This window comes from Pangasianodon hypophthalmus, chromosome 15 (assembly GCF_027358585.1).
Source record: "Pangasianodon hypophthalmus isolate fPanHyp1 chromosome 15, fPanHyp1.pri, whole genome shotgun sequence".
Lineage (NCBI taxonomy): Eukaryota > Metazoa > Chordata > Actinopteri > Siluriformes > Pangasiidae > Pangasianodon > Pangasianodon hypophthalmus.
The window spans coordinates 4503239-4529609 of NC_069724.1; the positions used below are offsets into that span (position 1 = coordinate 4503239).

Below are 26371 nucleotides of genomic sequence, written 5' to 3' on the forward strand. Positions count from 1 at the left end.
ATTCCTTTTTCATTTACACAAAAACAAAGCCAAATTCCTCAAAGATATTTCCACAAATTGCCCAGTGATGGCTTTGGAGTGCCACTTGGAGTGGGGAAAAAAAGATTTTTGTCCAAATAATCTTTACAGAGTGAGCGAGAGATGGACCCCGAAGCCTGGCGGTGTGCAAAGAGTGGCTAATTGGCCTTGGGTTTGTTCAAAGCATTGTGATTAATGAAGTTTCTAATGAGAGCTTTATGATGGAGGGAGCCATCCATCTGCCACCGACTGCGGCGCTCATCAGGGACGGAGCCGAGCGAGCCGTTAGGATTACAGCGCTGCGCTGTGGCCGCTTCCATTTTTCTTTCTGCTTCTCATTATGGCAAGAAGTCAAGATTAAAATCACTCGTGAGTAGGGACGTCTATGTACCGCATTAACCACAGACATGAGCAAAACACATCACACACACACACACACACACACACACACATACAGACACATACAGTATATGACAACAAATGAGACTCACTTAACCGCTGATCACTGTAAAGATTGTCCTCTTCATCAAAGTATGCTTGTAATAAAACACATACACAAAAAACACAAAATAAAACTTACAGAAACAGTGTGTATGTGTGTGTGTGTGTGTCCTGTGAAATTTTGTATTACACTAATTGGAAAACTCATTTTGTGGATAACCACTAGGTTTATTTTTAAAATGTCGTTATATAACCATGATGTTTTTCGCTTACTAATATGATTAAGAAAATAATGAACTTCACACATCTAATACAACACTGAACTAATATTCAAAAGCTCTCAAAGGCTTTGATTAGCTAAATCAGGGCTATTACATTACGGTTAGAACCAAAAACTCTCCACAAGCAGAAGCAGTGTTTGGATTTTTACTCAAATGCCCAAAAGGAGGACAGCATAATTACAAAAAACAACATTATTTATAGTGAACTGCATCGAGGCTTAAAAGATTTACTAGAGTAGTAAATAGAATAATGCACATTGATTTTTTTGTCCTATTTTATAATGAATTGGATTCCAGAATATAGGGCTGTGCTATTACACTGCATGACATTTTGTCATTATAAAGGAATATAAAATACAGTTTCTGGTTCACACATAAATGAAAACGATATTTAAAAAAAAGTACAAAGTGAAACAGAAAACAAGGACATGCTGTCTGAAGTTTTATTGCAATATTCGATTCTCAGGGTCATGAATGTAATTAAATATTTAATAATATGTCTCCTCTGTGATAGAAAACGTTGCACGCGCACGTCTCTGAATAAATACAGACTGAAATAGATTTCATCAGCTTTAGTTTCTGTGCAAAGATGAATGTTTGTGTCACAGACATTAATATAGTTTTACTGATTGACTGATCTGATTAACTGACTACAAGTCGCCTGGACCTAAAATAGCTCATTTAATCAGATCAACACATTGCTCTTTTTTTTTTTTTTTTCACTTGACCTCATTTTGAGATAACGTGATAGCCGTGGTCAGAAATGTTTCTCAATGCAACACGCAACGTTTGTGCAATATGTCGTTAGAGGCATGACGTGAGTGCGTATCCGTGAATCATAACCAAAGTTCGTAACGTGGGTCAATAAACAGGATGTCAACAACAAAGAAGGAGGATCTAGAATCCAAAAAAGATAACAGGGACACACTGGAAAACCAGAAAGAAAATCAGAAGAAAATAAGTATAATGCACAAAAACAATTGGCAAGACTTCGCAAAGAGGAATGGAGATGACAGGGCATAAATAACCAAACTAGTTAAAGGTTGAACACGGAACAAGTGCACACACTAGGAAAGAAACCAATGGCAAAGAAAGGACTGGAACCAAAACAAACGTACAAGGCAAAAAAAAACAAACACACATGGCAAAACAAAAACAAAGGCACATGGAGAATGAAAGACAAAAGCAACACTGGACTGAGAGAGAGAATTCATGACAAGCTGTTTGTAAAATCCCAAAGGTCTCCACATACAACACTGGTGGACTGTGGTCTGAATGCAAACCCTGCAAAATCAGTGGCTCGGATCAAGTACGGGCCACAGTTCAGTCTCTAGGTTTTTAAACAGTAACTCTTTCTGCATTCAGTCAATGTTAGTTGCTTATGTGGACCTCTGTAAACAAGGAAGTTTTTGTAACTGGACTTTGAAAGAAAAACACAGGCATTTTCGAGCCTGATGGAAATTAGATCACGGAGTAGAACATATAGGACAGTGGTGGCTCAGTGGTTAAGGCTCCAGGTTACTGCTCAGAAGGTCAGGGGTTCAAGCCCCAGCACTGCCGCTGTTGGGTGCTTGAGTAAGGCCCTAAATCCTGTCTATTCCTCGGGTGCCATATCGTGTCTGACCCCAACTTCCTGACAAGCTAGAATATGTGAAGAAAAGAATTTCACTACACTGTAATGTATATGTAACAAATACAGCCTTCTCTGAAGGCTAGTGTTATTCAGGGCACCATGTAAAACTAAGCCTGTCTGAGCACTGTCAGAGGTGAAGCTGTAACTTTCAATTTTCCAACACAGGTCTTTTAGTCTTCTGGATGCAGGACTTTGAGGTTTCTCGGTAAGACGACAAGCTGCATTTTATTCTTTGCATTAACTTAAAGAGGGAGAATAGTGATAACAGGAGTGAACTGGTTTCGCAGATATTCTGCAACGTTAAACATGACAATAAATGGATAAAATCTACAAAATCTGTTGCTTTTTTAATAAATAAAATGAAAAGTTGGCAAATTGCTGTGGTATAAGAGGAATAAAACACTTCAGGATGTGCTGTTATTGGAAATAGTCCGACCCTTTCTTCTCTAAGAAGCTGATCTGATCAAATGCTCTGAAATAACAAATTAAGAACAAATCAAATCACAGCGAGAAGAAAAGGGAAAAAAGCTACTATACAGTGATTCTGATGAGCATGTTTTTTTTTTTTTAGAGCGTAGTTCTTTTATCCCCTCACATTATCCATGGGTGGTTTGTCTTGCAAAAGGACAAGGGCAGACCCCATTAAGTGGCAAATTGCCATCTCACAGCTTAATCAGTATGCATCAGCAGTCTGCAGGGAACATATGAAAAGTCATTACGGTCAAATCAATTCTCAATTACCTCTTTTTTGCTGTCGCCATCGACACATTAAATAAACACCCAGCGCTGTCGCTGTTCCCTGTGCACGCCAGGTGACGGCAAAATGGCTCCACGCGTGTCGTTCGAGCAGGAAGTAAATGCTAATGGATTGTAAACAATTGCCAAATAACAACAAGGAAGGGGAAAGGGAGCCATAAGCACAAAGCGCAACAAGTACCATTAGTACATTCATTAGTGCTGTCACACATGGACAGATTCTGCTACACGTTAGCCATGGTGCTGTAGACAAACGGGAAGACATCCACACACACACACACACACACAGGAAATGGCCACACAGAGAACGGCTGTGTGAAATAGTGGGAGATCACCTGAACCTGGAGGTTTGAGGTTTGGCACTCATTTCAAACACAGGTATGATGAAATGTGGTGGAAATCTTTCTGTTGTCTGCATTAACATTCTGACTTCTGACAGCTTAGACCGTGAAAGATATAAGCAAAGGGCAAAAACACCACAGGTGCCTTGTCACATATGCTTCAAGAATGATTTTATACATTATAACAGAAGGATGTAGTAGAGTTTCTGCTTGTTATGACTGATTCCTGCCAATTTATTCCTGTCTAGACTTAATACGTATCTACAGGCATTTAAATAAATCTACTTTATAAAACAAAAATAGAAAGTGCTAGAATTATCTTACAGAAAGCTTTGCCATGTCAGTGGTTATATGTTTGACTTTAAACAGCGCTTTTTTTTTCTTTCAACATTTCAATTAAATTAAATTATATGCAACAAAAAAAAACATTCACCCTATTGACGGAAGATCGCAAATTCCTTCAATGCCACAAAAATCTGTAGCTGGGAGACGAGAGAGCAAAATAGGCCATGCTCTCTGAACGGGAGGGGGATACTCTTTTCCCCCTGTCAATCAGCAACACTAGCCAATCCTAGGCGTCTTTGAGCTCATGTATGCGGAAGAGGGTCGATAGCGCTTTCCTCCAAATGTGCCACAGCATGAGCAGCGTTACTATTACTATAGAACTGATAACATTTGAATGAGAAACAGATATACAGAGAAAAATCCAGAATCAGGAATTCAACAGCACTGTTGTTTTAAACTATATTTAAAACACTCCATACCACAAATAGACTTGTTTTTCTTGTTCATTACTGAAATGAAATAAGAACCTGATCTCTTTCGCATCAGCAGGTGTAAGGTGGGTAGATTTTCTTTTTTCTTTGCATACAAAAATAGTCTGAACAAAAGTATAAACTGTGATTACATGTTAGAAAATGTCCTGACTTCTAATTTCATTTAAAATCATTTACATGTTAATTTTAAATACTCCAGTGCATACAATTGTAGATCATTTTGACTAGTTACATCCACCTTTAGTTGAGTGACCCAATACTGACACAATCGACCACAAAAATGAGCTTACTAAGTGTAAGTATCTTGAATATGGGCAAATTTATCAAACATTTTTTATTATGAGACCATAATATGAGATTATTTCTTATGTTTGGAGATGCTTTTAGACATTTCAAGTTTTCTATTTGCAGATAATTTTGCTTCTTTCAAGAAATTAATGCTTAAAATTTGGAAAAAAAAAAACAAAACAAAACAAAACTGCCAATTGAGCAAGCCTATATCAAGCTTAAAATAGGTTTAAAATATCTAGAAATATTTAATAATATTATATTTGGTTTATTGTCATCTGATAATAGGAAGTACTAGACACATTTGACTACATACAGTATATTCAAGATATTTTCACTTGCTGAAATTTTTTTTGCAGTGCACTCATGCTCATAATTAGGTATCGTTTTCTGATATTTTCCCCACTCAGCTGGGTAATCTATCAGTGTTTACAACTTGAAATAAATAATTCTGTCCAGAATCAATGTGAAATATGCCTGTATGCTAGGTATTGCTTTGGGTGATAGATTAAAGATAGTAGTAATGTGTGAAGGCCCTAAAACTGTCCAGCTGATTCACTACCCCAGGTGGTCCCCTATAGCAACCTGAGATGTTAAACCGAGGAATGTTTTACTTTCAGAATATTCCAGAAAAGAGATTACGCTGATTCGTCTCCCCACACAAGCCTGTTCACGCTTTAAACCCATCAAAGCTGCGTCAACCTCATGAAGTTCAGCCAAACTGGTGGTCTAGAAATCTCAGGCTTTTCAATACTGTACTCCGAGCAAAACCAAGACTCATCATTATTCAGAGTTTCATCATTGTCAACCTTTCAGCTGACTGATCACACGAGTCTGCGTCTCTAATCTACACTGCAGCAGTGACTCCTTCTTCAAGCAGTCGCTGACCATCTTTTTATCATATTCATATAATTCATGTCCAAACCCGGAGTTTGACTTAGCAGGATTTAAACCAACATTTTAGAACTCGTTTTAATGAAGCCAAAGTCCACAAAGTGCACAGCATGTATAATGACTCTGGTCTGTCTCCCAGCACTGAACGCTGGCCTCTGTTCTGCACTGATCTGACAGTTTCGGCGAACTTGAAAGAGGGTGAATAACAAATACAGCCACACTTGCATTGCAATGAGCACTCTTTCTTTTCTAATCACACTTGTTTAATCGGACAATGACATGAACTATGCCTGAGCGACGGCACAGAAGCTCTCGGTAGACTGTAGCGTAGAGGCAATCCGATACTCAGGGGGTTGTTTCATGAAATTAGTGTTAGTGCCTTTCCCATAGAGGCGCCACATGGATACCCTGAATATATCCAACAGTTTATACCCAAGCCTTTTGAGTCTGGTTCCTTTCAAGGTTTCTTCCTCATGTCGTCTCACTGTATGATCACAATAGCAAGTAATCACACTGTCATGAGCTACGAAGTTGGAAAAAACATAAATGCTTCCATGTTTGGCTTTGGTTAGCAACAATCTAGCCGGCTAACGTTAGTGGACATTAAACAGTGAACTGTATAGCCAGATTTACCAAGCGAATATGTCTGTATGTTGATTGATCGTCCTCTGCAACTGATCCAAAATGGAGCTGCACGATTGGTTTAGGACGAACCGTCCTAAATTTTTCCACACCACCCCATTGCTGCGCTCCCTCCACTGGCTTCCTGTAGCTGCCCGCATCAGATTTAAAACACTGATGCTTGCCTACAAAGCCAAAAACGGACCAGCACCCACTTATCTCAAAGCACTCATCACACCTCGCACGGCACCACGCTCCCTCCGATCCTCTAGCACTGCTCGACTGGTCCCACCATCTCTCAGGGTACAAGGAAGCCATGCATCGAGACTCTTCTCTGTTCTGGCACCAAGGTGGTGGAATGAACTTCCCCTAGATGTCCGAACAGCTGAGTCACTGGCAGTCTTCAAACGACGTCTAAAGACTTACCTCTTCATAAAGTACTCAAGTTAGCACTTACCAAAAACAAAAAAAAAAGTTTTGGACTGATGGTATTCGTAGTTTGTGACCTAGTGACCCAATATCAGAATGTATTTTTGCTAGACTTCAAAGCACTATTGTAAGTCGCTCTGGATAAGGGTCTCTGCCAAATGCCATAAATGTAAATGTTGTTCGAAAGCAAATAGCAAATAATCTACAGCACAGATCAACTAAAAATACTACTTTGTTTACTGTTGTTGCTGTGGGCAGCCAGGTTGATTTGACTTCACGTGCTGAGCTCCAATTTCCAAGTAGGAATTTTGAGTTGAGGGGCATTTTCTTTGAATTTTCCTAGTTTGGAGGTTGAAAATGTCCGTGTTACAAGCTTTAGCTGAACGCAGTTTCGCAAATTAGTCAAGCTATCAGTGATAGTGGCAAGCAACAACATGGGAAGTGACATTTGAATTGAAATTTTCTCAATTTTTCGCATATTAGGCGTGACATGGTGAAGTGACAAACCCAAACAGTTAGCTCGAATGATTCCTTGGACCTTGTATCTATGGCACATGTGGTCCGGTGTTTCTTCAGTTCCCCATTTACAGCCTTCCCATTTACTTTTTGACATGCATAAATGAAAACAAAACAAAACAAAACCGTATAAATGTGGTTTCATCTTATTCTGTCATATACTATATGACCTCTCGTTAAATGTGTATAGACATGCTACGAAGAAATACTCAGCTGGGAAGGAAGTAGCAGAGATTGTTGGTGTCCCTGGTGAGAGTGTGCAGCTAGTACTGTTAGCTAGTATAAATCCGAGCATGCAACACGTAAACCAAGCAGCTAATTTTAACACTGACTAATGCATCTTTAATTAGTGTTTAACTAGTTCGCTAGTTAAACAAACAAAAAAACCCTGGACAGCACACGCCCACAATTGACAACCATAGCAGTCGGTACACGTACACGAGACAAACAAAGTGACTTAGCGTTTGTTAGTGTGGACAGATAGTAGGGTCAGGGAGTTTTCCACGCCACTCTCACCTCTGGCTTGCTCATTAGGGCTTCAATCTACATCTGGATTTCTGTAAAGCTGCTATATAAACAAACTGTATCTGAATAGTTGACCCTTGAATGACAATAAAAGCAGAATAAAGTGATAATAAGCAAACGTGTGTCTAACCTACTATAACAGTATATCACAAACTCATTGTTACACCCACCCACCCATGCATACACACACACACACACACACAAACTAAACACAAAACCCTGAGACAAGCCACCATGGCTAGTCACACAGCGTTCTGCTGATCAAAACTGGGTCTTGCTTCAATGTCCTTATTAATTAGTTCCCATGGTGAGGATGCATTAAAGGCTAGTATCTTACTGCGTTCACATTTAAAGAAATCTATATAAATACACACACACAGAGACACACGTAGGGAATCGCTTTAAAGAAAAGACAAATCAAACACCTGGGTGGCCAGTCAGAGGAAAAACAGGAGGATGGAAGAGGAGAAAGATTACACATCCGTCTCTGAGCGAGAAGAAAAGCTGTTCGTGAAGGCGTCCGGAGAGCTGCGGGGCGGGGATCAGCTCTGAAACAATGTGAATGATTTTTTTTTGACGGATCTAATGACTTTCACAACACAAACACAAAGAGCTGCTTTTCAGACGCACACAAATTTCACAGATGTTCATTAGAAAGCTAATCCGGGACGATATCGCAACAGATATTACCGTTAAAGACGGTAAAAAAGTACGGGTTTTTCTCATAGTAACCAAACGTTACACACACATACAGAATACACAGGTGTTCATAAATCCACACACCAACACACAACCTGTTATTACTGACAGAGTAAAGCTCTGAGAGAGATGTGTGGGATGGAGATGAAAAAAAAACCAACAAAAGCTCATTTACTGGGAGAGCACAACATGACCTGCTGAGCATAACTGTGTAATATCCTTGCTTCTATGAACAGCACTCAAGTCCATTTTTATTTCCATCGCATTTATTATTCGCAATGTACAGATAATGTTTTTCTAAACAGATACAAATACAGGTAGGAATAGGAAGAGGACTATTTTTTTGGAAAGCTTGCCAGAAACTGAAAATCTGATAATATAGTAAATAAAAGCTTAAATAAATTGTCTTGTATATTATACATACATACAGTACTGTGCAAAAGTCTTAGGGACTATTTCTTTTAGTACAAACTTTGTTATACGTTTGTATTTTATGACTTGTACATTATCCAGTCAGTACGAAAACATTTTACAATTCCAAACATTAGTTTTCCAGCATAAAATAAAGTGTTACAGAAAAATGTTGGTATGTCAGTAAAGAAAGCAGCAGATTACATAAGAGACACTTTTCAGACAAAAAACATGTAAAAATAAGAAACAAGTGCGAAAAAGAAGAACTGTAGCTGGCTCTGCAACATGCTCAGTAAAATTTACCAGCTAATTTCCGTATAAAACGTCACAAATTGTACCTGAGTTTACAATTTTTTTAAGGTTTTTTTTTTGATCGTCACACAAAATACTGACTTTGTTTCATTTATTACTGTTTACTGTTCTTTATAGTATGTTTTAATATTATATATATATATATATATATATATATATATATATATATATATATATATATATATATATGTGTGTGTGTGTATATACATACACTAATATAAATGTATTTTTTAAGAAAAGAATTTAATTATTTCTGAAGGCATCTTTGCTCTACAGCACTAATATGAAGGAGGGCGCGGTGACTTAGTGGTTATTACTGTTGCTTCAGGAGTTTCCTCCAGGTACTCTGGTTTCCTCTCCCAGTCCAAAGGGATTCTAAGGTACTCTCAGGTCAGGGCTTTCAGGTGATGACCCACAACATGATGCTGCCACCCCCATGCTTCACAGTTGCGATGGTGTTCTTTGGATTAAAAGCCTCACCCATTTTTCCGCCATACATAGTGCTGAGCATTATGGCCAGATCAGCGCTCAATTAAAACAGTTCAGCTCCAGTTAACTCTTAATTACGGCAATCAGACGTCATTACAAGCATTTCTGGAATCTTCTAGGCTGTTTAAAGAGAGAGTCAGCTTGGTGTATGTGAACTTTTGAACCACTGGAATTCTGTCTCTAATGAGTTGTTTCAAAATGACCTCTAATGTGAACAAAGTTGATGTCCTAATTGGCTAAAGAAAGGTGTGATAACATGAAATGTGTGGAGTTGTGAAAAATGAGATAGAATATTCTTATCCTAGGTGTATGTAAACTTTTGGCCTCAACTGTATTATAGTGTGTATATTTATATATTTAAAAAAAAAAAACTTTAATCAGTATTACCACCTCATAGTGCTTACAGCTGAACATTTTTCTTTTTTCCTAGAAATATCCTATTCTACTTTCAGAGCCAAAATTATTTGTGTTTACTGATAGACTTGATAATATATATATATATATTTTAAATTTCCTTTTTTAAAAAAAAGATCTCTTTGTGTTTTATATATTCACTGACTGGGCAAAGCAAGCAATGAATAAACCCTGAAACTTGAAGCCATTATTTCATTAAAGTGGACATTTCATGGTAGCAACAGGAAAAGCAAGAATCAAGAGGGACTCAGAAATTAATGAAGATAGAGCTTAGCAAATAAACAGCAAAATGCTGGCCATGGGTTAATCAGCTAAAGTGGGAAAGTCAGGAACGTGAATGGCATGTGGTATTTCGCTGGTTTACTTCCTGTTTGTCATCCGAAATGTTCTCAGCACTCTGCCTCACTGCCATTGCATTAGTGTTAATCTTGGCACAAACCCTAAAGCAGCAGCCGTGGTGCAATTTCAGATCAAAGTATAGATGAAAGACAGGTATGAAGATCAAAAAACCAAGAGAGACAGGACTTTATAACTTCTGCATGAGAATTTCCATTTTTTTATGTACACTGGTTTTAGTTTCAATATAGCAGCTAGTTAAAAAAAATCAAGCATTACAGTTCTGTTGCACTAATTAAAGTAGCAGATCAGTTAAATGACTCACCTGCAGCATTTAAAATCAAGAAAATATGTAGCAGGTGCAGGAATATTTTTCATCATCATTCATGTGACAATTAATTAAGCGACAAATGTGAGAGAACATCAGATATTTAAAAAAAAAATCCAATCTTTGTCAGTGTCTGAACATTTTCTGGTATTATTAAAGGCTTCTCTGATAAGGCAGCAACCAGCTTCAAGACTGGTTCAATGACATAAGCAATGATATAAAAAGCATTTATTAAGCGCACAGTTACACTCACCGGCCACTTTAATAGGAACGCCGAAATTGGACAGTTGAAGAAAAATGTCACCTGGCCTCTTCACTGCTCACTGGCTGTTTCTTTTTTTTTTTTTTCATTGTACACATTGTGCTGCTGCTACATGATTGGCTAACTGGATACTCACACAAATGAAAAGGGATACAGGTATTCCCTAGTGTGTGTGTATATATATATATATATATATATATATATATATATATATGTATAATAAAACACTAAGGGCTGTACTTAGGTCCTAACGTTATTTCAGTATTTACGTGGGGAAAGTTACGTGTATTCAGAGCTGGTTTATGCACCTGCTTAAGTCAGTTTTCTGGGTGCATCATATCAGTTCACAACTCCATGCAAAAGGCATCTGAGACGGTGATTTTCAATGACATATACAGAAGTTCTTGCCTTTTCATCTCTTTTCATTTACTTAAATTAATAATGTCATATTTATGTACTTAATACTGGCCTCAAATGACCTCAAAATTCCATAGTTTCTTTCAGTGTATTTATTGCCAAAACATGAATTTCAGCATGGCATGTTACATCAGGCTATCAGATAGTGGTGCTGGACTGAACACACTGGCTCTTCACTCAAGCTGATACCACACAAGAAAATCTGGCCAAGTCCAAGGACAAAACTGCGCATAACTGAGACACGCCTCTGTTTTGTTCAAATTCCACCCTTTGTGCGTAACTCTCATGTAACTTCCGAATAGCACGTAAGTCATGTAAGTAGCTACATCTGATGTCTGAGGATGGGTTCTCTGTTGAGTCTGGATCCTCTCAAGGTTTCTTCCTATCACCATCTCAGGGAGTTTTTCCTTGCCACCGTCGCCCTGCTTGCTCATCAGAGACGTCACACACACACACACACTTCACTTTACTTTTGTTTGTGTAAAGCTGCTTTGAGACAATGACCTTTGTAAAAAAGCGCTATACAAATAAAAATGAATTGAATTGAATGTCTGAATGCCATCTGAATACTTATAATTATCTTCTGATAATATTGCGTTAAAGACTTTTAATCCACTGTGCTTGTGACTACATCGCATATACTATATACTGCAAATATTTATGCAACACAGCATTCATATTCAGCAGACTGTAACACTCATCAGAATTAGCATCTATGTAAAGGTCCTTCATAACGCCTAATATTCGTTTCAGGTATTAAACAGGGATTTCCCTGTTTTCCCACTCTCAACCTGTTTTCAATAAATCAATAAATATCAATTAAAAATGTCCCCCATTTCATTAATAGAGTTCGAATCTTTTTAAGCTTTTGAGTGACTCCTTTGAATCATTTGTTCAGATTCGTTCCCTGATCCATCCATTCAGTTGCACAACTGATGCCTACGACTTTGACTGATGCTTAACATTTTTGACAAGCATATGATTTGTTCCGACAGTTTGAGTGATGCACAAATAGCTAATAATTATAGCTCATTTTGTTTCATAATATGCTTTATAAAAATAAAAAATGAGTGTTCACACCCACTGTGATTCAGCGATGACCAGCCGTGGTAAAGAGAATACAACCTTGCTTGAATATTTATTTTGTGATTGTATGAAATACTGATTCTTGTCTTATATTGTGAAGGCTTCGGTAGCAAAAATATTCTTCCTGTTTACAATGTTACTTCTTGGTACATCGTTGCATCAGTTTTGTGCATGAATAAGACTCATGGAATGATGTTGCGAACAATAAGATTCAATGAGTCAGTCAGTGAACTGCTAAATGAAAGAAGGAGAATCTGGTCCATGAGCGAAAGTTCGACGGATTTACTTAAAAGTAGATTAGACATAAATGCATTTACAAGCATGACTTTCAGTTAAGGGATGTGTAAAAAACACATACAGACTAATTTTCTAGACAAGGAATCCCTCAGTACGTAGTAGTGACTGATAGCTTGTCTTATTCGCCTTGTTTACGCATTCAAAAAAAGACAGAATTGTTCGTAAATTTAAAAAAGTATTAATTAATACTTATTCGTTGACAAAGGTTAGCTCCGAAAGAGGATGAAGAGGAGCAAAATATTCAAGGTTTCAGATTGATGGGTTCATCACCATTAGTCACTTAATGTTTGACTCAGAAGCCAGCAAGACTAGTTAACATTAGCTAGCTAACGAAGAGAGGAGCATTTTGCACACAAACACAATCAGACATCATTTGTGAAATCTGTTATGAGATCTTTAGCTGTTCAAAATATGAGCTTGTGGAGTGTTTTTGTCTTTGGGGAGCAAGTAAAGCAATGTATTTGCAGCAGATGTGGTACATTTCTCGTCATTTACTCGTCATTTGGATTATCGTTAGCTAGCTAGCATTTGTTCACTACAAATCTATAGGTGTGTCCGAAATCGCATACACCCCGTACTAAATAGTACATTAATATAATATGGTACCTTTTGTTACTTTATATAGAGGGAAAGGCTACTATTTAAAACAGTAGTACACAGTTTGAGATGTGTCCCTTTTGCACAGCAGTTATTTAAGTGTATCTCTTCTGTCATATATAGATGTAATACTGTCTGGGTTTTTGAATCCTGGGGAAAAAAAACTCTGCAAGATTTTAGATTTTCTCAGTGTAGCTGCAACTAGAAGGCTATAAATAATGTCAGTGCGTTCTGTTGGTCGAACGTTCAGGATTAAAAAAAAGTCAGGTACTCCTTTAACTGTAAAAATCAATTTCATGGAATCAGTCAGTACAGTTTTATAGAGAAGCTTGTTTTTGCCATGCATGAGACAATATTCCACAGAGTTATCTCGCAATTGTGACGTTTTACCACAGTTGCAAGAAAAAAAGTCACAGTTGTGTGAAAATAACTCGTAAGTCCAGGATAAAAACGACAAATTTAATGAAGTCACAATTATAACATAACATATAACATAATGAGTCACAATTTCGTGATATTAACTCGGAATTGAGAGATAATCTGCATATTATTTTCTCATTCGGTGGAAACAAGCTTTCATAGATTTTTTCAAAATAAATATAATACAATGATTCAAATATTATTTTATTATAATACTATTTAAATGTGTGCAATAATATTCTGGCTGTTTATTAGAGCCATAGAGATTTTTAATTTCCTGATCTTTCCCCCCAACAGGACATATTGATTTTATTTACAGGCTACTCGTTTTCGAGTTATTGAGGTTTAGATTAATTAGATTCAACTCAAGTGATCAAACAAACAAGCTAATAACTATAAGAAGTCAATAATAAATATAACTCTGATAATGATGGGTTGTGATTTCCACCATTGTAACTAAAATGTAATAATAATAATAATAATAATAATAATAATAATAATAACCATCACAGATCCCCTGGCTATGCTTCAGTGAGCCTTGGGGGTCCTTGATTTCGTTTTAAAAAACAGCAAAAGTCAAATTTTCCCAAAAATCTTCTTAACTTTGATTACTTTCCATATACCTATTAAAAATATAATACCTATAGCACATTTAGGTTTGTTAAAAAAAAAAAAACCTAAAACATTTTCAGGTTAACAAGTTTCCCATCTATTGATCACTCACTGTTCTTCACACACTATGGCACAGTCTTTCCACACTTCACACACTCTCTCTCCCAAACTTTCCCCAAAGTCCTTGACCCGTTCCACTGTCCTACCTGATTCGTCGTCGGTTTTGTGTTCGTTTTCCGAGTCGGTGAGGGTGAGTGCTGACTGGTCAGGGCTGGACAAGCCCGAGCTGTGGTGTGACTTCAGGTCCTGACCTCTCCACAGCTGGACGGCGCGCTCCGGCGTCATGAGACCTTCGGGGTCGGAGTCAGCATCATAGCCAGCGCTCAGAGAATAGCCCTGCTGCACCAGGCCCAGGTCTGAACAGTACACACTCTGCTGCTGAGGCTCACACACACCCAGCTCTGCCAGTGTAAGGCTTCCTGCAAGAGAAGACCAAATAATCAGCTGCTGAACTTGATAAAGAACTTGATAAGAATCCAGAGACACACTGCAGTGTATTTGTGTAATAAATCTAGCAGGCATTTTAATTTCTTTTGAAATACTAATTATCTTTTTTGAGTGATCAACGATCTTAAAAAATGCTGCTACTTGACAGTTATAAGCTGATGTTCCATTAGTTTACTCGCCTTTCTAGATGTTGGAGTCTTGATGAGTTATTATTGCACCTAGTGGTCAAATAGTAGAACTGCAACAAGCACTAATAGAGGACCACTGGGGCAGAAATCAATCTGCCAGGGTCATGCTTTTTTATACCAAATTGGGATAGTTTAAAAATACCCCACGGCTGCCAAGATCTTTTTTTTTTTTCTTTTCTTTTTCAGCGCTAATAATTAATGCAAAATTTATAGTCACAAGCTGCTGCTAGAAATGTCAATGACATTTTACCTTACTTCATGGTTTGTTAATGTTAACTAATACAGGAAATAATGATCATTAGGACCTTAATGTAAAGCGTTACCAACTCAAAAGTGATTAGTAGCAATCAAAATTTAAATACATAAATGTATTTAAATACATAAATGTATTTGGTTTTTTTTTTATAATAATGTCAGGTGGCATTGACAGCTGCAGTTGCAGGAAGTGCTTTATTCTTCAAGAAGACAGGCAAACAAATCCAAAACTCAAGATAATGTTGTGGACAAGAAAGTCAGGCAATCAGTAAACAGGGAAATCAGGGCAAAACCAGAAAGAAGAACTAGATTGAAAAGCAGATAAACGTGCGCGGGAAACAAGGCTTGGTTCATCAGATGAGTAAACAACAGTGAGCGATACTTCGCAGTGACAATGTCTGTATGTCGAGAAAGCAGGTGAGCTGAATTAGTAATCAGGAGACCTTGAATATGACTGAATGTTTGTTGGGAGTTGTAGTCCATGTTTGTAGGCCCTTGATGCTGCATGGAGTTTCAAGCAATTTTGGATAAAATCCTCAATTCATGCTTCTGTTTACACTTCTGTAGCCCAGAAAACTTGACAATTTTCATTAAAAGGCAACTCAGAAGACTATATTATAAAAATATATATCAATATGTATGTGTGTATATATTATACATGTGTGTGTATGTGTGTGTGTGTGTGTATATATATATATATACATACACACACACATATGTAGTTTCAGCAGATTAGGGTGGATTGGTTGTTTTAAGGTGTGTATGCATGTTTTCACTGCAAGTACCATTCGTGCCACAGCAGGACTATGTTAATGCAAATTCTATTTAAAACAACAATGAGCTACTTTTCCATTTTAAATGGCACGACCTTTGTATGATAAGGTTCTACGTGCGTCATAGGTCACGATGTACTGACCTTCACCTTGCCATGTAATCTACAGTGTCTCTTTTTCAACCATACTTGCTCATACTGTGTTCATACACAGCTCAGGGCTTTTCAGTTGTGCCATATCAATACACAAGGCTGGTTTTCTGTCTCTCCTGCTTTTCCAATTTGAACCCCAAGGCCAGGATGTGCAAAGACTCAGTGGGAATATTCATCCGCCTGCCTCAAGTTGTATACTTGTTTGTATTTCTGCTTACAGATTTCACATTGGCTCCACATTCAATTACTCTGCATTAACCAAATACTGTTTAATCACAAGATACCTAGTGTCACTAAAGCCCTGGAGCTGGCACAGAAAAGTGATTAGCACTGGCATGCATGAGTGTGCTAAGCTGTCAGAAAAGTGCTGGTGAGAAGAGAACACAGCCAGTTGTGCCCTCTGGGAGGCTCCTAAGCACCACCCCATGTGTAGGGCTGTGATGTCTTTACTGACTATACACAGAGTGACAGATATATGCACACGATCCTTTGTGTTAGCATCAGTGTTTGCGAGCTAGCTAGATATGGAGTGGTGAGTGAGTCGCAGGTCGGGTTGATTATGGGCTTCTAAAAAAGCCAGAACGATAAAAACCAATGGCTGCAAAGAAATGAGCGAGGAATTAATTACAAACTTGAGGCAGTAAAGCTTTTTACATAATGAAGGGAATTGGAAATTCTAATGAGTCCCCAAAGCAACATGGCTGTAAAATACATAGAGTTTTAACATAGTGCAAAGAATAAATCAACTATGAATAAAGTTTAATTCTGGAATTCCTGCATGTGGTTTTCAATAAATTTGTAATAAATACCAAAACTTTACAGTGCATAACATATGCTATTTCACCCAGCTGATTCCCTATAATCATTCATGTGATCCAAGACCGTGATGTATTATTGCTTGCATGACATAGAAAGGTTAAAGCTATAAAATATTAACCGCAGAAAACTATTGAAGTATTATACAAAGAATAACACACTTCAGGGCATGCTGTTATAGATAAGTAATCAGCGATGAGGTGGTGTGATATCGTTGCGACCCTAAAGTTGATTATCTTCCAATACATTAATGTCTCGACGTGTTTCCCGAAAGCCCTCACTGACTCACCGTGAAGCTGTGCATCTGGTCAAAATGACGTATTAAAAGCCTGGTGTCCAATGAGTGTGAACTGTTTCTCCCATTGAAACACAGTGTACTTGAATCTGTCATAGATGCCCACAGAAACGTGTGTCAATGCAGTTCTATCTGTGGGGCTTCCACGGCCTTTAGAGGAGACTTTCACTCAAGCTGCACTGTCCACTGATAACAGTTTGTGTTAAATGAATGAACAGTGTGATATTGCAGTGAAATATCTGCTGCATTTTAATGAAATTTTAGAGGAAGCCCTTCCCGTGTAGCCTTACAGCAATTTGCTCATTTCCTATTCCGTGTCTACTTCCTGGGTCATGCACTACATAAAGCATGTCATGTCACTGTTAGACGCGAAGTCTTGCCATTTCCTTGACTTCTTGAGTTGAAGGTTTGAGCCTTATTACCTCATTTGCTTTCTCGTGCCTTAACCTTACTTCCTTATTTGACTATTCTTTTGGACTTTCCCTGTGACTTAGATGTTTAATGCCTTTACTGCGTTTGACCTCTGCATGTTTAACGACAACAAGCTTGGATTCAGAATTAATAAACCTTGCACATGGCTCCATCTGGTCCATTACACATGGATTAAGTGCTTGGATTGACATTGTTCTTTGGCTGCTTGGTTAACCATCTTATATTAGCTGCAATGAAATTAGCAACAAGGTTCTTCAGAAAAAAAAATCCAGCGACATCAATGATAAAAAAAAACTCTAGTGTGACAAAATGAAAATGATTTTGACTTGCTGACAAAAGATAAATAACTTTGTAAGGACATTATAAACACATGCTATCTATCTATCTATCTATCTATCTACAGTATCTGTTCATGTCCAAGTTGTCACGCCTATTGTGATGCGGTACAAGTAACCAATCAGCAATAAACAGTGCATTTAGCTCCACCTCCAAGTACCACAGGTCTTCCTGGTGCCAGTCTTGAGCAGGTACAAAAACCATATGTTTGATACTAGACGAATAAGTAATGGCACCAAAAGCTCCAGTACTTTGTGCGATAGAAAGAGATACTTCATAAAACAAACAAAACACAGCAGGATAAATATATAAAAAAAGGCATAGGAAATTCCACAATGACAGAATATGCACAAAAATACACAAGAAGAGGGTCTGAAAGAGATTTGTTACTGAACAACAACAGGTTAGTGAGGGTGAGTGGATCACTTGTAGAACACACGCACAGATGTTTACAGGTGCCCTGAGGCACATACCTGCGCTCCCCCGTACCTGCCGTGAAGTATCTGAAGTCCACAGGGTCCAGCACCACGTAGGCTGTGTGAATAAAAGTGGGTTGGGACTCAGTGACTCAAAGTCATGATCATACCCAGTCGTTTTTATCTTTTTCGTTCTTTTTCTACTCCTACGTGCACTCGAGTGAGAGTGCTAACAATCTGCACTCTGTTTTGTTTTGTTTTCTACAACAGAGGATTAAAAACATTATTGTTAGGACTGAAATCCTCCTGACATTTATGAGATGAAGTGAGAAGGTTGAGATCATCTGTGCATTTGGAAGGCAGATTTATATCGTGGGCCAGTTTGTAGAATCTTAACACGAACCAAATTCAGAGCTAAACAAAGAGCCAATGCAAGCTAAAGAAAAGCTAAATAGAGAGTTTATAGAAAGAGCAGGTGGCTCCCTGGTGTCCGGTGCACATACAGTACATACGGCTTTTATATATGTGTATATTTATCTTGATGAGATTTACACACTAAGGGTCTTTTTCTATTGAACTGGAGCTTTTTGGTGTCAGAAAGCTGAATGTGTGCTTTTTCATCACCAACTGATCCATGTAAAAACTATACATACAAGAAATGGCAAGACTTCGTGTCTGACATGATGTGCTTTATATAGTGAAAATCAGGCTCTAAAATGAGAAAGTACAGTGAGGTCATATGCTGAGGGAGTCACTGCTATGTCAACGAGGCCCTGTGCACATGCCAGCAGGTAGACTGGAGTATTCATTGAATTCATTGAAATCTCATCACTTGGTCACACCTTGACTGCAACCATACGGCTATCATGCTAAAAGCTTTTGAGGTCCCATTGAGCTGCTCTATGGAATCAAATTATATTCGTGCTTTGACATAATTCGCCAAAGATTTGACATTTTCCTGCTCCCTAATCAAATGATGAAGCTGACCTTGCTTAAAAGTGATCAATGAGCACCATGAAAAACCAGAACCTTCTGCAAGCCTTAATGAGTCACACCTGTTAGCAAGGACTTCAGTACAGGAAGAACAGAGCGGACACTTGTAACCTTTGTAATTATAATAAAAGCTCACTATTTCTGCTCTACCCTGAGGGACGAGGCTTGAACGAACGCTCATAACTCTGATCAGATAGGAGGTCTTTCACTTTTTAGGTCCAGATCCTCATCTTGAGCGACTGCACGGCTCTGTTTGGTAGAATGAGTGCATTCTGACTGAGGAGGGCTGTCGTAGCTCTGCGCTGACACTTAGTTTTTCCCTAAAATAGTACTAGAGCTATATTACTTCATAAATGTCAAATCACCAGATTGCAATAAACCCCTGACCTTTTAAAATCCCATCCTAGACTAGGTTCGGTGAGCATTATTGTCTCTTTTGCACTTCTTTTTTTCCTGTTTACCCAAGCTGCAGGGTTAGCCAACCGCGGTGACCGCTACAGTCGCGTAACATAAGGAGGATGTATTCGGTTTGCCCCGAATCATGTCAGTGCGCCTGATTGAACTGCTGGAGAAAATAGCTGCTCCAGTGGAACCGTCTTCCTCCATTTCGAGCCTCACCATGGGCCATTTGGGTCATTTCACCGTGTTTGACTTGGCGCGTGGCCTGACTGTCAGACACCTGTTTCTCTGCTGCTCTCTCCTTCTTTCTCTTTTGTATTCATGACTTTTTCAGCAGGCTGTTCTGCTTAAGTGTGTTCCCCGTGAAGACCGCACTATGTCTACCGCACTATGTCTCCACATCGCCTTTGTTATTTCTTCTTTCTCCTCTTCAAGCTGTAATACCAGCAGCCACCCACAATTCACTCTGTGAGCATAATACCGAGTACAGTCTGTTCATTGGCATTGAAAAAAGGTAAAGAAAAGCATGCCGAAAATAGCTAAAGATCCAACGGGTCATCACATAAGACCAGGTCTGTATAAAAGCATCAAATATTATGTATGTCTTTATTTCTTTAGATGAGAAAGAGATAAAAATTCTTGCTTTCACTGCTCTGGGAATTATCATTCTGTCAGCAGGGGTTTATTTTCTTCAAGTTATAAGGCATTACCTCTTTTCATTGAGAGACCCATTTTCATTGACAGGCTAATTTTCAAAGCTTATGAACCCCTAGAAGCTTGCATTAGGGTTTATTAGGGTGTATAGGGGGTGGGAAATCAAGGTACACCATGCTGCAGTAACGTCTGTCTTCTACACAATAATGAGACAGATTCTTAAAGAACAAGCGATCTCAGGTGTGGGCTCTAACCGAGACTGTAATAAGGCTGTCACATGTACAGCAGAAAACAAAAAACTATAGTGGATTACAACCACAGAATATTAAAGCTAAAAAGTAAAAACACATTGTGAAAAATGAAATAGTTAACTCAGCAGTAGATGCCACAAAAACTAAAACAAGCTAAAAACATATGCGTTTCTTGGCTATTGACATAACAGTCAGCATTATGGTTTTTTTTTTTTTTTTTTCACTTGTAAACAACCAGAGAAAGAAAAAAAACTGTATTAACCTTCACAAACCAATGGCACGCTGGTATTTCTTTTTCACATCCCACCACCTGCTGCATTATACGTGTCTGAATCAAGGTTGGTAGGGAGTACTTTTACTAGGCATATTAAGTAGCTTGAACAGATTCCAGAATAATGAGCATGAAGGGATTCGGAAAACCATGACTAAACCGAGCACAAATACAGTACACTGCAGCTCAAAATGCTTACATAACTCTAATGCTAGCACAAAACACAGTCACCTTGCATTTTAACACTTCACCGAATGAAAATGAAGACGCTAATGTGACTCAAATAGCGTCTTTACATGTGACGAGACAACATAGGTCATAGCCAAATGCTAGCCAAAGACTTGTTTTTTGGTCTAGAAAGGTCAGAGACATTATCTGCATAAAGTCACCTCTCCCTTGGATTCAAGTGCTCGTGTATTCGTTTGTTAAACTATGATAGTCGCTGCTTTTTAGCCCATTTAATTGAGCTTCTGGAAAAGGATAACTTGGGACACATTGGAGATTTCACTTTCCTGGTGAAGAAGCTAATGAGTGCTCTCCGCCCTCTCCTGTATACAGAGCTCATGATTAGCTAGTGATTGACAGGGGAGAGAAAGTATGCCATCCCTCCCATTCAGTCAGCACGGCCAATTTTGCTATCTAGGACTCCTGGCCACTGATGGCTGTGGCATCGTCCGGATTTGACCTTGATCGCCATAAACGTTTTAATAGTTGTCATTGTGTAACAGTGCATTGACATTTAAAGCAGTGGTGCAGTTGTATGAGGACTGGTGGCTCAGTGATTATTGACTGGAAGGTTGTTCCAAGCTGCCCCTTGACTCTTAACCTTCAACTGCTCAGTGGTTAATGTATTTCAGATAAATCAATAAAATGTAAAATGTTTAAGTAAATCAGTCAGGATTTCAGTCTCTGGAACAATATTTCATCAAGTCCACTAATCTGTAAATTCGCAACTGTCGAATGATGGAACTGTCACATGGTAATCCGAATTATTTCCACAATAGCACACAATGTCTTCAGTAAGAACGGTCAAATTAAACTGCAGGACAGCTTTAGTAAAAAAAAAAAAAAAAAAAAAAACAGATTGAGCTGACATTTTAGAATGAAGCATGACAGAAAGCCAAATCTCACACTTTTATAAATGGCAAGAAACTAGCAGAAATTTAAAATCTTTCATTTTATAATGTCAAAAAAAAAAAAAAATCAAATGCCAAAGAATTCTCAATAAGTGAGATCTACCCATTTTGAAATCATCTCATATTTATGTCTCTTGCAAAGAAAACTTCATAGTACATCAGATTGTACCACTTCAGGCTTCAGAATTTGAATGCAGCTACATTTAGAGCTATAGATGTATAGATGCTGTAAAGGACCTAACTCACTGAGCTGGTGGTACACAACAAAATTCCTGAAGATTGGCTACTTAAAATTCCTTACAAAAATTTCGCTAAGTGATTAACATGATTGAACTGCGACAACAGTCATCTATTCATCTATATTAATCTTTAATAATACATTTTGACTAGGATTCTGAATAAATGAGACGTTAAAACTCTCAAGAGAATAAACAGATACTTCTCTGTCTAATCATCTTTAAACATTCTGTTTTCATCATTGACTTTTATAAGCCATGTTATGAGTTCACTAATCAGACTAGACAGGGTAAATAATAAAAAAAAAATTTAATCTAAACCCTCTCTGCTTTCTGAGCTAATGTCTCTAGCCCTGTAGCTAGTCTCTGGCCTGATGAGCTGCTTTCAGCTAAATAATGTACATAAAAGCATGTCATGAGTCGCAACAGAGCATCGGTTCATGTTTCCAAAAACTAGAGCCTCTGAACTACAGCCATTTTTTCGTACATTGACTGGGTCTGGTACAGTTATTTATTTATTTATTTATTTATTTATTTATTTTTGGTGCAGTCCACTGAAATACTTTGATGGATCTGCATTCGGACCGTGGTCTGCCAGTTGACGACCCCTGTGTTAAAGTGATCACAAATAACTGCAGAAAGATTACAGAAGAAGACAGGCAGGTTATCACTCTGACAAACCGTCTGGACTTCTTATGAATAAACTCTAGAGCAGGACAAGAACCAGCAAAAGTCTGCACTTGAAGATACTCAAGAGTCTCTGAAGCCAAAAGAGCTGGGTTAAGGAGAGACTCCAACATGTTTTGGGGCAAGTCCTCTTCTCAATCTGTTCTTCAACAGATAGCTCTATCAAAGTTCACACTAGCAACGTGGGATACACAGCAAGCGGGGGAACTCAAAGAGAGAGAGAGAGAGAGAGAGAGAGAGAAATAGCAAGAAGAGAAAAGAGAGGTACATAGTAAGAGCAAGAGAGATAAAAACAACAGGAGAATATGAAAGAAAGATGTGAGAGTTTTAGAGTTTATTCCTTATTTAACCATTCTGGTATTAAAGTATATGAAAACATCTTGTTTCTTTTCTAGCAAACTAGCAAAATGAACACTAGCACTATCACTAAACCCTCTAAACTGTTGAATTAAGAATCTGATTAGCGAGGTTTTTCTGGCTAGCTAGATAACTAGCAAGGTTGCATGTGTCTTTTGAGTGTGGCAACCTGTTGGCAAAACAGTAACCAGAATAATTGCACAATTTGCCTGTTAAATTTGATACAAATGTATTCATAAAGGTCAGAGAGGGTGTTAGCATAGCTAGCTGCCTCTTCGGCACAATTTATCACATGCAGACTAAGGCTGTAACCGAATACGTTATTCAGATTGAACAGATAATGTGTTCTAAATGAATAAGAACAGATATGAATAGGCATTGCACTATTCGGGTTTTTTGTTTTTTAAAGAAATCTTGCCAGAACGGTAACCCTAGGCGTGTGCATCCAGACTGTGATCTCGCAGGGCAAAACAAAAAAGTGTACAGATTTTACTTTTATACGGAGCTTTAAACGTGCTGAGTATAAAGTTTGCGGGTTGCCAAGTCTTAGCAAAATTCTCACATTAACTACAACTCGAAACCCACACGAAGCGGATTGAAACTAGCCTAAAAAGTTTGGGCTTTGGACAAGGAAGATGTATTTTTCTCCTTTTTCTCAGTCTCGTATTTATGTTCAATAGGTTCATTTATCAAACTTTTTCGTAGGTCTGCCGGATCTACGAATGTTTAGGAAGGGCTGATTTTCTTCATACTTGCATGTGTATGTTGATCACCTATAAAGTGCAAAGCGTGTTCTCTACGCAGCTCATTAGCCTTTATAAACTTTTTAACTCCATAAAGGTTCAAGTGCACAGACAGCTGGGAGCACACAATGAACGATGAAAGTAAAGGTCGAAAGGCAGCTGTTGAAGCTATTTTGACTCACGTCTATACCAATAAAAATATTTAATAATATATAATATTAAGAATAATAAGCAGGCACTAAAGCTTCCATCAGCTGAGGCATTTGTTTACGGCTTATGGCTCTGTGCAGACAGACCGGCCAGTCCTCTGTTTATATATCATAATTGAACGATTAGTTTTATTTGTATTAATTTATGGGTTTGTGTTGGCTCTCTTTCTTTATTTTTCAAATCCTTAAATAATGCCAATAATAAAAAATTGATTGAAAAAGACTGGTTTTCACAAAATTTTCTTGATGGTGTTCTTAGTCTCTGACAATGAACTAGCATGAAGATGGATAGAGACTCCAAAGCTCTTCTAGAAGTCTCTCTGGATAAGAGGGCGTCTGCTAAATACTGTAAACATAATAAAAATAAGCAGTTTGAACTCGACAGTATATTCCATATATACATTAGTTAGGTTTGAGGTTTACATTAGTTAGTCTTCTTATGCATGAATTCATACACACAAGTAGGATACATACATTTTTCCCAATTTATAGGATTTTCATGAATACCAAACTTCTTGTGTGAACACTCTTATGAACGATTTACACATAAATCCGTTCATAGACAGCTTCATAAATGAGGGCCATTGAGTTTTTTCCATCATTCTTAAAAGAACGTTTTCCAATGTTAGTAAAATTAAAAGCATTCGGGCATTTTAATGAAATGTTGCTTAAAGGACCCCTTTCTGACGAGTAGCAGCACTGCATCCCAGCTTCATAGTACATTCTGAGAACTTTGTATAATCTTTCTGGATTGTAACACACCCCAAAACTCGGGTAAAGCTAATACAATATTATTAGGTAGCTGTTGACTGTTAACTATGAACAACAGTTCCAGACATTGTTTTGAAACAAAGTTAGCAAAGCTGCAAGGCGTCAGTTGAAGATATGTCAATTAGCCAAATATAGAAGATAATAAATACTGTTTGTTAGTATGGTATCATGTGGGAAAGAAAGAAAAAAGACAGAGAAAGGCATTAATTGTGTTACTTGTTTGGAATTATGATCTCTGTTTTGGTCTGAGAAGTGTTTTGCGTATCGATCCCTGACTGTACAAGGAAACGCCCTACAGATGATTACACTATTGACTTTGTTGTTAACAATAATGGAGGACAGATTTGGAAATGGAATCTATTCTTTAGCAGGATTGTTCCATCATTTAGTCTGATAGCTGTGCACTAATTTTAAATGCACCACGTTTTGTCCTCTAAGCACTCGGGCCCGGTGTCAAGGGGGGCGTCCCCAGAACAAAACCTGACGAAGGAAGGTAAAAATTAATTAATTGTTTAAATAACTATACATAAAATTGATGGTAATTTCAATAAAAAATATTTTAAAAACTAAACATTGATTTATACATTCATTTTAAATTTGATCGATAATAAACATAGCATAGCCAATAAAAACTGCTCAAGCAAAAACCTGACAGGACTTCGGACAGGTGGTAGGCGGAGATCAGTGAACTTCTTGCGATCGCGTGATTCGTCACTGATAGTTAGCTGGAATGCTCAGTTAAGATGACCATAACAGGATATTTAAAAATCCTGGATATCCGAAAATATATGACAATTCGGCCCAGTAGTGGGCTACCAGATAGGACCATGCAACTGCAACCACCCAGTAGCAACTCAGGAGACTCGCTGGGTGTCATCACACCAACAGCACCTGCCTCTCTGCCCTCGTCCTCCGGCTCGATCACATCTGGTCCCCCAAGAACGCCTCTCGACCTTGGTGAGGATAAACCGAATCAAGCTAGGTTACGATGTTTTCCTCTTCGCTTTTGCAACAACCAGCAAATAGACCGTTGTGTCACAACCCACCAGTGCAAATTCAAAATACATTTTTTCTCAGATTGATGAACCATGCAATAATGACATAATATTAGGAATCATTTTGTTATATTAAATCATACCTATACGATTGCTAAATGGCTACTTACGCTGTGCCCCTCCATGCAGGAGGGACAGTCATGGATAGAGAGAGTCGGACTTGCAACCCGAAGGTGAACCTGAAGGTTGTGGGCTCGAGTCTCAGGTCCGGCAGGGATTGTAGGTGGGGGGAGTGAATGA

General features: G+C 38.1%; 1 protein-coding gene across 1 annotated transcript in view; it reads right to left on the reverse strand.

The window, feature by feature from the left end:
• The window catches only part of tenm2b (teneurin transmembrane protein 2b), a 282971-nt gene that overhangs the window by 194594 nt on the left and 62006 nt on the right, over positions 1–26371 (reverse strand). Inside the window, exon 3 of the mRNA XM_034311334.2 lies at positions 14406–14678. Within this exon, the coding sequence (XP_034167225.2) occupies positions 14406–14678 (273 nt within the window). The remainder of the gene's footprint in view (positions 1–14405; positions 14679–26371) is intronic.